Source organism: Apodemus sylvaticus, chromosome X, assembly GCF_947179515.1.
Source record: "Apodemus sylvaticus chromosome X, mApoSyl1.1, whole genome shotgun sequence".
Classification (NCBI taxonomy): Eukaryota; Metazoa; Chordata; class Mammalia; order Rodentia; family Muridae; genus Apodemus; species Apodemus sylvaticus.
Window position 1 is genome coordinate 132,903,513 of NC_067495.1, and position 16,600 is coordinate 132,920,112.

General features: G+C 50.3%; 1 protein-coding gene across 1 annotated transcript; it reads right to left on the minus strand.

Moving 5' to 3' along the window:
• Positions 1 to 11,554: 11,554 nt before the first annotated feature.
• LOC127674895 (cancer/testis antigen 55-like) lies at positions 11,555 to 16,011 on the minus strand. The gene is made up of 5 exons (XM_052170705.1): positions 15,861 to 16,011; positions 14,096 to 14,280; positions 13,549 to 13,693; positions 12,522 to 12,643; positions 11,555 to 11,797 (listed from the first exon to the last, which is right to left on the minus strand). The coding sequence occupies exons 1-5, from the start codon at positions 16,009 to 16,011 to the stop codon at positions 11,555 to 11,557; spliced, it is 846 nt and encodes a 281-aa protein (XP_052026665.1).
• Positions 16,012 to 16,600: the final 589 nt, after the last annotated feature.

The following is a 16,600-nucleotide window of genomic DNA, read 5'->3' on the forward strand; positions in this document are numbered from 1 at the left end:
CTTTTCATACTTTTCATCTCTTCCTTCTTACATATTTTTTACTCAGATCTTCTCTTCTCTCATTACATCTCTTTCCTTCTCAGTTGTCTTCTTTCCACCACCCTTTTCTCTCCTCCATACCTGTGCCTCTCCTTTCCCCCTCTTCCTTCCTCTACTGTACCCCCACTTCCATGTTCTTTCCTCTTATATCTCCTCTCCACATCTTATCCCTTCTTGCCTCTTCTTTCTCCTCAATTTCTCCCTCCTCCCTCTCCTTTCACCTTACCCCACATCCCTCTTTCCTCCTCTCCACTCTTCTTTCTTTCCCCACAAACATACTTTTTACTCTTCTGTCTCCTTTCTTCTTCCCTCCTATTCAGGGAGGCAAGGGAGGAGGAGAGGATGGCTCACATCCAGAGAAGGGAAGGAGGATGGAGGAAGGAGGCTTGGGGAGGACAGACATTCTAGGAGGAGGACAACAGAAACAACAGGGAGCCTTGAGAGGAGGGTAGGGCACCACAGGAGCTCAGACCTGCAATTGTAGGTTAGGAAGTAGGTAGAAGCCTGGAGAGGAATGTTGAGGGATGCCCGAAGGCTGGGAGAAAGCAAACTGCTGAGGGGGAGGTCAGAGGCTAAGAGGTAGACAACAAGAGTGCTTAGAGAGGATGGGAAGGGTGGCAGAAAACTCAGGAGGCAGAAGGAGACTAGAGGAACACCCAGACCTAGGATGGTGGGCTAAGGGCTGGCGAGGCGGCTTAGGAGAGCTTAGGAGGTCCTGGAAAGCCACAAACAATGGGTCAACTGGAGCAGGGCCTACGTAGAATAGCAGTAGACTCTGGTGGGACTCAATAGGCTGTTGACCCAAGCTGGAAAACGGGGTACAGATCAGGGAGATGGGCAAGCAGGTCAAGTAAAGATAGATGCTAGAGCAGGCAGGTGGCTCAAGTGTAAGCTAGTAGCTCGAATGGAGGGTCTGGCAGAATGTGGGAGGGAGGCTTCCTGAGGAGATATGTAGACAGAGGAGGGTAAGAGTCTGGGGAGACAGGCCCCATGCTGATCCTGATGCTGAGCAGGGCAAGAAGGTTGACAGAGGACAGGGTGGCAGGGAGGAAGGCAGGGGCTTAGGAGGAGGGGGTCAAAGCACAGAAAGGGAAGGAGCCTGAGGGGGTGATCCAGAAGATGGAGGATGCGATGCTTACATGAGCAGGCTTGGGAAGAAGCTGGAGATGAGGACAAAGTCTAAGGCATTTGGTATGGGAGGAGACTGAAGGAGGGTCCAGGAATGAGAAGGAATGCAAGAGGCTCATGGAAAAGGAAGAAGAAACAGAGAGAACGGGCTTGAGGGGGCTGTGCAGGAGAGAACAGAGGATGGAAGTGAGGAGAAGGACCTGCAGGATTACAGAAGGCCTGACAGAGGAAAGAAGGATAAAGGAAAGATGGAGAACAGAATGGTAGCTTGACGGAAGGGTATAGGACAGTGTACGTGACCGGATAAAGGCCAATGCCTGGGTTGAGATGTCAGGAACTTGAGAAGGAGGATAATGGCTGGGAAGGAAAGCAGGCGTCTTAGGAAGTCTGGATCAGAGCCTGAGGTAAGGGAGAAATGTAGGTGTCAGGGCCATCCATGTAGGGAGATCGGAAAGAGCTTCTGAAAACTGGGAGGACAAGGAGACTTCATAACAGAACAGGAGGCTCAGGGTGTGCCAATGGGAGACAAGAAGCAGTGAAGAAGGCAGGATTGGTGGTGCATGTATTTAGTCCCAGCAACTGGAAGACTGACACAGTTCCTCTGAATTTGGGACAACCTGGTCTACAACGAAGTTTCTGGATAACCAGAGCTACATTGAGAAACCCTATCTTCAAAAGCCAAGCAATATAATACCAAAACAACAATGATGACAACAACAAAAACAACAACAATAATAGTTTCTATAATTTTATTACAAGCAGAAGCAGAGGAACAGAAAATCTGAGCAGAAGGATAGGACACTGTGTTTGAGGGTAGCTGATTACAAAATGTCCCAAGGGTCATGAGCAGATGAGTAGTCTTGGGAAGATATCATGAGAGTTGGAGGCTGGCCACGAAAGCTGAATATTCCTGAGTTGCTTAAGATTATCCAGGAAGACAGAAAGATGTTGAAGATATGGGGCTAGACTAGTGAAGAACGGGGATAGGAAAAATTCAAATCTTGGGGAGTGTGTTAGTGGGATCATAGGGAGGGTGTAGGAGGCAGGGATTGTAAGAAATGAAGGCAAAATGCAGGAAGGGACAGGATGGGCTGATGTCATAGGGTGGCAGTAGGCTGAAAGTAATGGCAGAGGTCTGGAAGATTAGAAATATTCTATCTTGGCCTAGGATTCTCTAGAAAGGGTAAGAGTCTTGAACAAGTAGGAAAGATGGGAGAAAAATGAAGTTCCTGAAGAGACTAGGACACTGGTTTCCAGAAGCAGTCACAGGCTGTCTAGGAATCCTGATTCCCCAGCCCAGCAAACTCCAGTGGGGGCTTAGCAGTAGAGGGTAGAAATGTAGAGAGGTGGTCATTTGGCTAAGGACTTGGTAGCTGGCTGGGTAATGGGCAACATTTGGTTTGAAGGGTCGGACACTCATGAGTAACAGAGCAAATGTCTGTGGAGGAGGGATTGGTCTCCAGAGTCAAGGTTCAGAAATGAAGGTAAGGTAGAGTTCTGGGAGGGGAAAGTGGTGGGGATTATGGCATGTCTCAGGAGAACGGAAGGCTCAGGGGGTGCCTTGGAGTTCAGAGAAGACAGGATTTTGAGAGGAAGGGGAGGAGGCAAGGGGGAAGAGTATGGCTAGGCTGGGCATAGGTCCCTACAGTGGAGGACCAGAGTCTGGGTACCGAACAATCTGTAAGGAAGAGCAGGCTTTGGTGGAGGGAGCGTAGTGTGGTTGAAGAATGCAGGGTACTCACAGGGACTAAAAAGACTGCAGAATGAGACACGGAGAGAGAAGCCTAGATGGTCAGAAGGACAGGCTAGTACACAAGAGCCAAGGAGGAGAAGAGAAGGCCATGGTGGAATGGAAGTCTAGAGGTGCCTCAGAATGTCAGGACAGGCGTGCAGCAGAGAGGAGACTTAGGGAGACGGGAAGGAGTCAGTCCAGTGAAGATCAATGTTCTTCATGTAATGTGGGGGTCTGAAGGGAAAGCAGGCCATATGTTTCAGAGGAGACCATGAACCAAGGCATTATACACTAGGCTGGGCATATAAAAAAGATGAATATGACGGATTCTGAGGAGGGTTCCAGTCTACAAGAAGTGTCAAACGCTGGAGACCAGGAAGCTCTCTGCAGGGCAATAGGAGGCTCACATACATGGTAAGATGGCAGGAAACAGAGGCCTAGGCAGAAGGACTGGATTGTGTACAAGCAAGCAGGAAGCAGTGACAGACAGAAGGACTTAGCCTGGAGGCTGAGTGAATCAGGGTGAAGAGTAGAGGGAAAAGACACGTAGCAGAGAAGGTAGAGGTTCACAGAAAAAGGGAGGCGGTCGTAGAAACGTTGCCTTAAGAATACGGACACAATTCCAGATAGACAAGGAGGGTCTGCAGCTGGACTTCTGGCTCAGCACTCAGGACCACTCTCTGCCCTTCCACAGCCGGGAAGTTTGATTCAGAGGATCCACATGAGGCTCACAACACTGCACATCTTCAGTCCCAGAGGAACCAGCGGTGTCTTCTACACTATCCTGAGACCATCTGTGAACTCGTCACTAAAATCATGCTCACCAGCAAAATGGCTATTGAAAGAAAGAAAATTCATGATTTTTAAGAATGGGAAAGTTTTACTAATAAGGGAGAATTTCATTTCTGCCTAGGAAGCTTGAAAAAGAGTACTGGAATGAGGACGTGTTGTTTGGTGGTATTTTGAATAGCAGCTAGAGGAGGCAAGAGAGAAGTTGCCTATGAAGGTGGGACAGAGCATGAAGCAGAGGCAAACAAATCTTATGAGGAAGGCAAGATGCAAAGTGTGGGCAGGAGGGCGGGGGAATCAGGGGAAGGGTAGCAGGCTCCAGGAGGTCCCGAGGGCCAGGGGAAGGAAGCAGACTGCCCCGGGTATCAGGAGAATTGCAGGCTGGGGATGAGGAGTGAATGTTCCTGAGGAGTGTATGGGTGGAAGGTAGCAGGGTGATAAGAAAAGGGAAGAATCAGAAAATGGAGAAGCAGGAGCCTGGGGGACATGTTAGCGGGAGGATGGGGAGAGGACAGGAGAAAGACGGATTACAAGAAATCAAGGGGGGGGGGTTGTATGAGGACAGGGCATGTTCCATGCCATTCATAGGATTGGGAGGGTGGAAATGATGACAAGATTCTGGCAGATTGGAAATGTTCAGTGTCAGGGTGGAATCCAGGGCAGTTATGGCTGTGAGGACGAAAAAGGGTTCGTGAGAAGAGCAGGACCCTGGGTTCCAGAAGCAGTCCCTGGGTGTCTAGGTTCGGGATATCAGCCTGGGAATCCAGTTTCAGCTTGAGAGGCAGAGAGCAGAAAGGAAGAAGGTAGGTCAGGTGGCCCCAGTAGCCTCGGTGAACACCAACGTCTGGGTGGAAATGTCAGAGGTTCAGAGGTACCAGAGCAAATGGCTGGGGTGGAAGGTTAAGGTCTCAAGACTTGTCGTCCAGAGCCTCAAGGGAGTCAGAAGTGTAGAAATCCGCTCTGTGGAGAGGGACCTATGGGAGGGCCAACGTCTGGGGAGGATGGCAAGACTCTACTCAGAAGGACAGGAGGTCATCTTGGGGTGTGCTTGAGAGGACAGAGGAAGTCAGGATGTAGAGAGAGATCAGAGTACACTAGGAGAATAACAGTATGGCCTGTCGTGAGTGTAGGTTACCAGGCTGGAGAGGAAGCAGGTAGAGGCTGTAGAGGCTGTGAGGCTGTGCAGTGACTGTGGGAGAGTATAATCCTGAGGAAAGTCAGAGACTGTCTGAAGGAGCAAGGCCGCTGAGATCACAGCAGTCACTCAGTACAGAAGACTGGGGAGGAAGGCTGGAGACAGACAGTGGAAGGCTTGGAGGGAAGGAAGGCGAGGGTCAGGGAAGAGAAGGGGAGGCTAATGGGAAGGAAGATGGCTAGGGGAGGGCAGAATGCTTGAGAGGAGGGCAGCCCAGCAAGGGACACAGCAGGGGAATCAATCAGGTGGAGAGCATACTGAATAAACTAGGGAGCTCAAGGGTTTTACATGAGCTTAGGAGTCTTAGGGGAATGTGCAATTGGATGTGGTAGGGTGGATTACCTATAATCTAGAAGTCACCCAGCAAGTTTTCCAGCAGGATGGGCTAGGAAGGACAGGTGGGAACGAGGGTTGTAGGGGAGAGTCCTAGCCTTGGACGAGAATCAAAACTGCGAGAGGTGAGCAGGAAGCCAGGGAAGAGGCCAGTGGGAAGGGGGAGGCTTGGATGGATGGTAGCCCGGCAGGACAGACAGAAAGGCTAGAAAGGAGGACAGAGGTTGTGGACGTGAGCATGAGTCACTGCAGAGCAAAGGAGGGTGAGGAGACAGACAGGGTGAGGGACAACATGGTGGATGGTCTGACTGAGGATGAGCTTGGGGAACATGAGAGGTTAAAAGAGCCAAGACTGAAGTAGGCCTCGCAGAATGTTTGAAGCCAACTGGAGGAAAGAAGGTTGCACAAAAAGGCTAACAGTTCAGACAGACGAGGAGAGTCTCATGATGGAAACATGGCTTAGAGGTCAGGACAGCTGTCTACTCTTCCAGAAGTCCAAGGTTCAATTCCATGCACCCACGTGGAGTCTCAAATGCACTGGCGCCTCCAGTCCCAGGGGATCTGGTGTTCTTTTCCAGCCTCCCCTGGGACGAGCACTGTGCCTGTGACTTACAACACAGGCACTTGAAGAATCAGTCACAGAACACTTTTAATAGTTTTAAAGAATGGGCAATCTCTTTAATAATAGGAAAAATATTATTTTACTGCAGTGAGAGTTGGAACAGTGAGTACTGGAGGGAGTTCTGCTATGGGGCAGGAGAATAAATAGGGGATAGGAGGCCATGGGGATGATGGGGGGGGGGGGCTTGGGAGATCAGGAAGGCAAGGGCAGCTTAGACTGCTATAGGAGGAGCCCAGATTAGGGAGGGAGAAGGAGCCTACAGAGGAGGATTGCAGTGTCAGAGCATGGGTTGGAGGCCCCAGCATGCAATGTGTCGGGAGGAGGGCAAAACACACAGGAAGGCCCTGGGGCTTGGGAAAGAGACAAAGTCTGGAAAGAAGAAGACAGGAAGTTCCCGGGGAGGGTACCAGGTGGCCCCAAGTTCTAAGTTTCAGCAGTAGGGCATCAGACAGGCTGGGGAGGTTCGGGAGGGTTGAAGGTTGGCAATGGGGGCCATATGATCTGGAGGAGAATAGGGGGCTGTGGGAGGGTGGAAAGATGGTGAGGTCAGGGGGCAAGGGGAAATATGAAAATCAGAAAGCTCAGGAGGGTGAGGGGAAGAGGGCCTGAGACACAGTAGCAGAGCAACAGGCGGAGGGGAAGGCAGCCAGGAAGGACAGCTGTCATGAGGAGGGGCAGGAGGCTAGAGGTGATGGCAGAAGTTTGGAGAATTGGAAATGACTGGTCCTCGGAATGGCGTGATCAGGGGACAGTAGGGGATGGGACAGCCAGGAATGATGGAAAAGAGGCCAGGAAGGACTGGGGAGAGCAGGGCATTGGGTGTAGTCCCAAGATGTACAGGAATCTGATCGTGGAGTCTGGGGGATCCAGTGGAGGGGTGGGAGAGGGAGCCGAAAGTCTAGACTGGAGGGCTCAGCACACGTAGCCAGCTGGTGAACACACAAACACCAGCGTGAGCTTTGAGCAGAATAATGATGGGCAAGAGTGGAAATGGCTGGGGAGGAGGCAGGGCTGCTGGGACAGAGACTGTGGTAAGGTAGCTGCTAGGTATCTGGGCTACCTATGGAAGCTGCCCAGGAGGGCAAATATCTGAGCAGTCTGGAAGTTTCTGCTCAAAAGAACAGGAAGCTCATGCTGAGCCTGTGAGGCCAGAGGAGTTCAGCATGCTGAGAGAGGGTAGCAGATTGGAAGATAACAGAATAGCCAAAGTGAGGCTAAGTCCCCCATTGGAGGGGAGAGGCTGGAGGCATTGGTGGCTGCAGGGAGGTGTAGGGAGTTCCTGGGAGGTTGGAGGCCTGGGCAGAGAGCCACAGAATGGAGGAGAGCACAGTGCTGCTAAGGAGGGCAGAAGTCTTCTCATGGGGGGTGAAGACTGGTGAGGAAGGAAGGAAGTTCAGGGAGACATTAAAAGCCTAGGAGGGAAGAAGGGCAGAGAAGATGGCAGCATGGGCAGGGCAGGGGGGAGAAGAGAAGGCTAAGGGGTAAAAGCCCAAGAAAGGGCAGAGTGCTAGAGAATGGGGCAGCATTTGGGGCAGAACAGCAAGTGGACAGGTCACGAGGGCAGGGAAGGTCAGTGTTATACCAGGAGGTGCGGAGTCAGAAGGGAAAAGCAGGATTGAATTCTCCTGAGAGGATACTGAAGCAGTGACATTAACTGCCAGGCTGGTGTGGAAAGGAGGAAAGGGTGGCAGCTGGGGAGAGAGTTCAGGCTGAGGAAGGAGTCAGGAAGCCTGGAGAAATGACAGAAGGCTCTCTGAAGGATGGGAGAAGGCTCAGATGGATGACAGCCTGGCGGGAGAGACAGAGGGAGGCTAGTGAGGAGGGCAGGTATCTGATGTGGAGGTGAGCACAAGGCACAGGAAGGGGGAAGAATAGGAAGCTGGAGGGTGGGGCAGGAGAACCAGGCTTTGCTAGCAGGCCCTGGTGGGCAGGCTGAGGAGCTCACCCAGGGATGGTGGGAGGACCACAAGCTCATGAAAAGGTGGCTTCCAGCTGCAGGAAAAAGCTGCAAGATAGGGCCCACAGGTCAGATCAACTGGGGGATGTGGGGGCTGGAGACATGGCTCAGCAGTTATGACGGCTTTCTCCTCCCCCAGAGGAAATGGGTTTTATTCAAAGCATCCACATGGTAAATAAAGCTCAAGTCCATTCTTGACTCCAGTCCTAGGGGTTCAGTGTCATCGCCTGGCCTCCCCTGAGATCATAGATGCATTTGGTGTTCAAAACACATGCAGGCAAAACATCATTCACAGAAAAATATTTTGTAAAAATTTTAGCATTGAGAGAGAATTTTTAACACTAGGGAAGAAGTTGTTTTCTCTGGTCGTGACTGAAGCACCGAGTTCAGGAGAAGGATCTGATCAGGAGTACTGATCAGGGAGTAGAGGAGGACATGGCGGAGGTGCTAACTATGGCATAGAGAAAGAGATCAGGCTGGCAAATGAGTGCAGAAATCAAGGACAACTTAGGATACTATGTAAGGGAAAGAAGACTGGACTAGAGAAGAGGGAAGGTGTCTCGCAAGGCATGCCAGTATCGGGCAGGCCAGGATGTCAGTATCAAGGCACGGGTTAGGGGCTCAGGAAAAGCACAGGGGCAGCTCAAGGGACTTGTGAGTGGTCAGAAGGCAGGGAGCCAGATCCAAGGCTCAGAGGCCCAGAGGCTTTCCACAGGGTGTGAAGAGGCTCCGAAGTATGGACGGTAGGATAGCAGGAGGGACAGAGCAGAGCCTAAGACAAGGGGCAGGTGTCTGTGGAGGTAAGCAGGAGGCACTGTGGGAGATGCAGAGGGGAGGATGTAGGCAGAGGGAAGAGGTGCCTGGGGCTGGCAGGAGGATGAGGGAATGTGGGTCAAGAGTGGAAGAGAAGACAGGGTGGAAGGAGGCAGAAGGCTCACAGCAGAGTAGAAGCCTGCTGGAGGAACACGGGCTTTAGACCAGGACCCCAAGTTCAGATAGACTTAGTCTGGGGCTGGACATCTGTCTCAGCACTCAGGCCCACTGCCTGCCCCTGCACAGGTGGGACATTTGAACTGATGCATCCACATCCTCTCACAGCAACCAACAGCTACAGTCCCAGTGGATCCGACGCTTTCTTCTAACCTATCTGGGACCAGGAGGACACTTGCTGCTTCAAATATGCACATAGGCCAAAGAGCCACTCACACACAAGTGTAATAATGTATAAGGGTGGGTGTGTTGTTTTAACCAATAGAGAAGAATATAAATTATGTGTACGGTGTTTGGAGAACTGAATACTGCAAAGGGGTTCTGGTGAGGGTGGGATTCCAAAGATGGTTTAGAGGGTATCTGGGGAAGGTAGGAGTCTTAAGAGAATAGGGGGGAAGTCAAGGGAAGCCTTAGTGTGGAATGTGAGGGTAATGGACCAGACTACTGGGAATGAGAACAGGTACCTGGGAAGCAAGATTACACTGGTAGAGCCTGAAATGGAGGCTCATGGTGTCAGCACGGGAGTCTGGTCGGGGTTAAGATGCCCACTGGTAGGTCCAGAAGCTATGGAAGGGGGCAGAGTCAATGAAAGAGGACTAGAGGCGTGGGGTGAAGGTGGGAGGCTCCAGGAAGTCCTGAGACATGAGGAAGCGAGGAGACTGGGAACCATATAGGGACACTTTCTAGCTGGGCACAGGGGCCTCATGTTCCTGAGGAGGGTGTCAGGCCCTAGGAAGGCAGAACGATGATAAATAATGAGGGAGGGGGGGAAAATCAGAATCCTAGGGAACAGCTTAGGAGGATATGGCAAGGAAGGCTGGAGACAGGGAGGTATTGAAAGAAACTAAGGGGGAAATACAGGAGCATTTGAGCAGATGTCATAGGTATGGGTAGGAGGTCGAAAGTGGTGGCAGATGTCTAGAAGACTATAAATATTGACTAGAAGGACAGGATGCTTAAGAGAGGGTAGGAATCTTGGGCAGTCGAGAAGGCTGTGAGGAAGGCAGGAAATTCCTTGGGAATTAGGACTCTGGGTTCTAAAAGCAGTCCCAGGGTTTCTAAAAATCTCAGCTCCAGGCCTGGGGAATTCGGTGGAGCCTTAGCAGATTCAGGGCAGAAAGGAAGAGATAACTTGACAAGGGACAGAGTATCTGACTAGGCGAAGGCCAGAATCTGTCTGCATGAAGCTCTGGAGGCTTGGGGGCAAGAGAGCAAATAGCTGGGGGAAAGAGTGAGTCTCCAGAGTCATGGGTTGGAGGCTGAGGTAAAGCAGAAATTGATGTGTCATGCAGGGCTGCATTGGGAGATGGAAGAGGAAGACAGAAGTCTTTGGGAGATAGCTAAACTCTGTTAAGGAGGACGGGAGGGTAGGAGTTTGCCTGGGAGAACAGAGGAACTCAGGAACCTGTGAGGGAGGGTTGCGGCCAGGGTCAGTGTATGTCCACACACTGTAGGATGAATATTTTCAGGGTTAGGAGGCTGTGGGAAGGACAAGATATTGCCTATAGTGTGGAAGCTAGTGTTGGAACTACTGAGGGGGCAGGACATGCACAGGAAGGGATGAAAGACTGGGCTTTAAGGCAGGGTATCTAGGGAGACAGGAGAAGCTTCGGAGACTAGAAGCTTCAGGGACTAGAAAGCCAGAGGGTAGTGCAGAGGCATGGGAGAAGACGTGGAAGTCAGAAGCTGTGGATCTTTTGCTTGCAGAGTCTTGGATGCTTATGATGATAGGAGCCCAGGGAGGGCCAGAGCTCAGGCTAGCTTGGCAGGGCAAAGCCCAATGTCTGAAGGACAGAAAAGACTGGGGAGAGGGGCAGTAGGATGTGGGGTGGAAATCAGGTAGGAGACTGGGAGGAGCAGCAGGGCAGGAGGATGCCAAGAAGGATAGGGAGTTCAGGAAAGGGTGTGGAGGTGAGGGGAGTGGCAGGATAGGAGGACAGAGGGTTTATGAGGAAGCTGGGGTCACAGGGAGCAGAGAGGAGGGTGTGGAAGGATCCAGAAGGCTGAGGATAACAGTTGAAGCCTTGGTGGATAGAGGAGTCGGTTTCATGTGTGAGAACGGCCAGAGTCCACAAGGAAATGGGAAGATGTGGAAAGAGGGGCCAACATTTCTCGAGTAGGGGACTTCCTGGGGGGACTCAGTTAGGCCCCAGGCTTTTGAAAGCAGCCTGGATTTAGGTGTTCGAGTGACACTAGCCTGCCACCAATAGCTCCCTGGGAGCAGAAGACACTGATGAGCCCAGGAGCCTTGGTGGTGTTTCCTGTACCCTCTGCCAGTACAAGCATATATCCAAGTCCCTGAGCTCCACTGGCTCTGTCCCAGTCATCAGGTCAGGTCCCCAATGTCCCTCCTACTTTAGCAGGACCACACAGTTCCTGCAAACCTAAGGGCCAGACCTATAGATGGCTGTGTGTGAAAAGCCAGCTCTGCTGTCCTGGGAAGCTGAGCAACTCTATCCCTGGGGACTGGAGCTCCAGTTGTCCACGACCATGGGTAAGCATGATTGCTGCTCAAAAACTTCATTTATTAAAGTTAATAACATGAACTCTGCCGTTGTATTCTCTCACTGCAGGTGGAGGGTTTTCTGGGATCCTTTCTCCAGAAGGCAATGGTTATTAAGTTCACAGTCTAGCATGGGAAGATGGCCTCCTGCCCACACTGACGCATGCCCTCTGGGGATGGATCTAGGCAGTCTGCTGTCCTCAAAGTTCATGTTTCCCATTTTCTTTAGAATTCCTAACTTAAGCATTTGCTTTAACTGGGGCCCTCTATTGGTATAAAAATAACAATGAGGAGGGATTCCCAGGGCCTGCGCCCTCTACTGGTCGCACAACTGGGGTCATGGAGATGGCTCTCCAGTTGTAATTGGGCTTGATGCTCTGAACTATCACCACGCTGACCATGTGGCCTACAACAGGGGTGTATCCCAAGGGAAGGCGCAGGGAATCCAGGGTAAAAAAGATGGTGTGGTTCAACATTCCTTCTCTCCTGTGGATACTGGTCACGCACACCTGTCGGAGAAAGGGCAGCCATGAGTGTGAATCCTTGGTCATCCCCTGCCCATACACACTGGCAGTAACCTCCTGTTGACCCCACTCTGCCACTGTTTCCTGTCCTGCCTGCTATACTGCCAACACTGGCTTGCTGGGTCCCCCACTACCCTCTCCAGATCCAACCTCACACCAATTAAAGAGGAGGATCTCTGGGGGAGCTGTCCTGCTCATGAGAGACCTTGTCCTAAATGTTAATCATCTGTGACCATTCACCCCTGAGTGACCATTGCATCCCCAGTGCAAGGACTGAGTGAAACAGAAAGACAGCATGAGGTGGTCTATTTCTCCTGCCCCCTGTCACTCTTCAAGCTTAGAGTTTCATCTGTACCTTTGTGGAAACTCATCTTCAGGTTAGCTTGGCCACTGCCCCACACCTACCTCCTGCCCTGTCTGTATTCCAGCCTTCCTGGCAATGTTCTCTGGACTGCTCCTTTTCCCTCCTGCTGTTTTTAGAACATTCCCAAGTAGCAGTCAACCTAGGAAACCCCGTGCCTCAGGGCTGAAGTATGTCCAGGTGAGTTCTCTGTTGCCCCTAGTTATTCCTTTACAAACACCTCCCGTTGAGGCAATTGGCCCAAGGATGCACGCTTTAGTAATTCGCATATGCCAACACACCCTACACATAGCTAGTCACTAATGTCACTACAAGTCCCAGCAAAGAAACGATGTGGAAAATTATTACCTCCTCCAGTCGCCGACGTTTTGTGGCTTTCACTGAGTGTACCGCGATTTTTGAAGACCCTTGCTCCACAGAGTATTCAATATCCAACCAGTCCCCTTCATAAGGCATAAAACCTAAGATGGCTAAGAGAAAAATCAAGTTGAAAATTCTATATCTAACTCCAGTCTCATCTTTGCAGGGTTCTGGATAAAAATAATTACGTTTTATCTTTGTCAGGTAAACGTACACTGTCTACAATGACTTGTAAGACCAGGATCAAGCAAGCATTAGGTATAAAGTGCAGGTAGCTTCCTGCCCAGGATGGAAATCTATCATTCTTAGAAATTGGTTTCCCCCCACTCCCTTGGTAGAGTCAACAGGGCAAACGGACCATGGCATCACAGCTGAGCCTTTGGGAACCCCGAGGACTTACTGCTTACTTGGTCACATTCAAAGTCCTTTTGTGAAGACAGGGTCTCAGGTTGTCTTCAGGCTAGCAAACTTTCTTCCCTTCCTTCCTCTCCCCTTTGCTGTCTCCCTCCCTGTGTAATCCCTCCCCCCTTCTTCTGTCTTCACACTTTACATCCCTCTCTCCCTCTTTCCTTCTCTCTCTCCTTCTCACTCTTCTTTACAAATCTCTCTCCTCTCTCTATCCTTCCTCTTCTATCTCATCTTCTCCTGTCTCTTTCTCAACTCCCTCTCTCCCTTTCTTCCTTCTCTCTCTCCCTCCATTCCCAATCACATTATTTTTCCTGCCTTTTCTTTCGCCTTTCCTTCCATCACCCTCTGCATACCTCTCTCTATTTCCATCTCCATTTCTCTCTTTCCCTTACACCTGGGCTCTCTGTCCCACTGCAATCTCCCTTCTTCTCTCTTGTTCTCTTGCCCCTGCTCCTGGATGCTTTGCAACCTCTGTCTCTCTCCAGGTCTCTCCCTAGTTCTACACACACACACACACACACACACGTATTAGGAACTCAGACTCAGGTTTTCAGCCAGAGAAGTACGTGCTCTTAACTACCACACATGTTTAATATTTGAAACAAACCTTTAGAGATGCTGTCTAAATAGAAGTAGTATTCATCAGCAATGTAGATGATATTTTTCTTCACATGGGAAACACAAACGCTTAAATCTTTGATCTTGGAGTCAGCTTCCTTAGGCACATCCTGTTGTTCTGAAGAAACACAAATCTACAAGAGAAGTAAGCAGCTACAAAAACCTGATCAAAAATAAAATGCAAATCTGCATGTCTAAAACACTGTCCATAGAAGGATTGTGCTAGGAAAGACCATTAGGGGTTCCAAAATTCCAGATTTTTGTCATCTGTCTTTGTGGAAAAAGATCTTGGTTCATTGGGAATTCTTTCTCCTCTGAAGTCTTTCTTACTATCAACATCAATTCTATAGTCATTTCAATCAAATTGATCTTCATTGAGGAATGAAGTACTAGTCACTTGTCTATCTACTGCCACTCCCAGTAGTCAACAGGCCTATGATCCATGGCACCACAGGCTTGTCTATGTCAGAACTCCAGAAGACGACACAAAAACTCGATGGGAAAAGCAAGTCTTCCCAAAACTATGGAAAGCTTACTTCTGTTGCTTTCAATTCATGGGAGATTGGGTCTTCCTCCACAAATGCAAGGACTTTGTCTCCAGGATGCAGTGGTATAGCACCAATTACAGCATCTGTCCTGAAGAAGACACAGTCTTCGATCCAGCCATAATCATTCCCGCAACTCGTCACGGTGCCCTTCACAACTTTAGTGTTTGGTTCACCTGTGAATAGGGCACACAAAAGGTTCCATGAATTAATCTCCAAAGCAAAGACCCACTCCAACGAACCCTCCCCTGGGATGATGCTGTTCAGGAGCATGTCCGTATACAAACAATGCCTCTGATTTGAAGAGCATGAAACAAGGACTGGGAGCACTCTGGGGACACTGTCTGCAGGATTCTGAACGCAAAATGTCAAGGTTCAGTCTTAGCTTTGCCATGCTCTTCACAGGCAGATCCCGGTGAAGAGCATGAGCTGAGACACAGATAGCCTCGGTTATAGCCCCAGTGTCCTTCCCTGATGGTCTGCATAGACCCAAGTACATTTCTTAAAGTCTATGACGACTTCTGCAATCAGTGTCTCATGATTTATCTTGTGCACATTAACCAGCACATACGTGACAACTCCATGGCAACTGTGTCTTGTACACCTTAGAGTTCAAATGCTATTGTCGTCACTGTGTCTGTGGGTGGACATTCTTTACGGGACTACAGTTACTGTAAAGTGTTGCTTAACAAGTTACCATGGAGAGACAAAGCAGGTAGAGATTTTAAGGACTCACCGGAGACAGGCCTGTGAGAAAGGTATTTCAACCCTGCTACTGGGGAGAATGACAGAGAAGGACGAAATGGTCAAGACCTTCCTAAGCTTCAGACCAAGCTTGAGGCCATCCTGGGCAACAGTGTGAGTCCTTGAGTCTAACTCCCAATGTGAGGAAAGGACCAAGAGTGAGGCTGACTTGAACCCTGGTTGCTTGGTGTGCAGGAGACCCTAGGTTCCATCTCCAGCATGACAATCAGATAATTCATGAAACAAATTTGTATTGGTAAGGCTAAGGCTCACATTGTGGCATTAGACAGACCCAGGTCTCATTCTTTATGCAACTTAGGTTGGCATCAAGCGTGTGACCCTCCAGCCTTCACAGCCAAATGGATGTAGGATTGGCATGGTAAGACTTGGGCTTCTCTGGAAGGATTGCTCATGAATATTAACCACATACTTGACACAAGGAGTAATCAGTCATGTTAGAATGACTGCCCAGTTTGGATGCCATCCACCTCAGGAAACCTTACGTTGCCCCAGACTCCCACGCACCAACAGGCCTTCTTCCCATTCCACTTGAGGGCTGACTAAATGTGAGATACTACTAGCAGGGAACAAAGTGAGCTGGGCGAAAGCCTGGCCCCTGAGCATCCACCCATGGCAAAGGACTTGGATCGACCCCATTCTTGCCCCTAGACACAAGCTGGCAGTGAAAGCAAGGGGAAATCTGTGTTCAGACGAAGAGAGCTTCCCTGCTCCTGAAGAGGAAGAAGGATTCACAGGGGCCTTTTGTATCCCAGATGGTGGGAATTGGTCAAAGTCTCTTCCCACATTTGCTCACCAGGAGAATTGGTAGAGGTTCAAAGTTCACCCAACTCATGCATACCTGGGGACACCCTCCAGCTGAGCAGACACTGAGAACAGCTGTAACCCTTATCTTTCACCTCCCTGCCTCCCCCCAGCTCCTGCCTGTGTTCACAGGTAAGGGGGGACTTTCTGAGGTGTTTTACACATAGAAGACTAGAACACCAAGGAGTACCTTCCAGGTGTGTCCGGTCTCTTTCCACAGATTCAATCTTCAACTGAAAGAAGTACACCACCCTAAGAAACATCCTAAGGAAACGTCTGGAACCACAGTCAGGGAAACAGCTGCAGCAGGAGCATGAAGGCCGGGATGTTGTGGCCCCCATGGTGCCACCTCTTGCTGTCCTGCCTCACTCCTGGGAAATGGTACCAGGTGACTACCCAGCAGCCCTTAGGACAGCCAGGCTCATCTTACCACCCCAGCAGCTCAGCTTGAGTCCCTTCTGCAGGCTCTCCCAAGAGCCTGGTAACCAGTGGGCATTGTTCCTCAAACCAACCAATGGGAGGGCAGCATGTGCTCACAATGCTCCTCTGGCCAATGGCAAGCTTCGGGAGGAAAAACATGGATCCTCCTATGCATTTCTGTCCCTAGCACAGGAAGAACATGTCAGTATACTGTCTGATGGTCCTGGACTGTTCTCTGAATGATGGAATGGGATTGTAGCAATGTTTCCTAGAAGGACTAGAGCTCTGGCTTAGCACCATAGAAGCAATGTGTCCCTGGGTGGACAAACAAAATCCACTATGCATTCAGAATAAAAATTGGCCATTAATTGTTTAGACAATGTTCAACGGAGGGGGGCGGAGTTCTGTAGTACTGTCCAGGGGGGGCGGGGGTGGGGTGGGGGGGGGTCTGTAGTACTGTCCAGGGCGGCAGCAACGGTGGTGGGGTTCCTGTGAGTAAACGGAATAGTG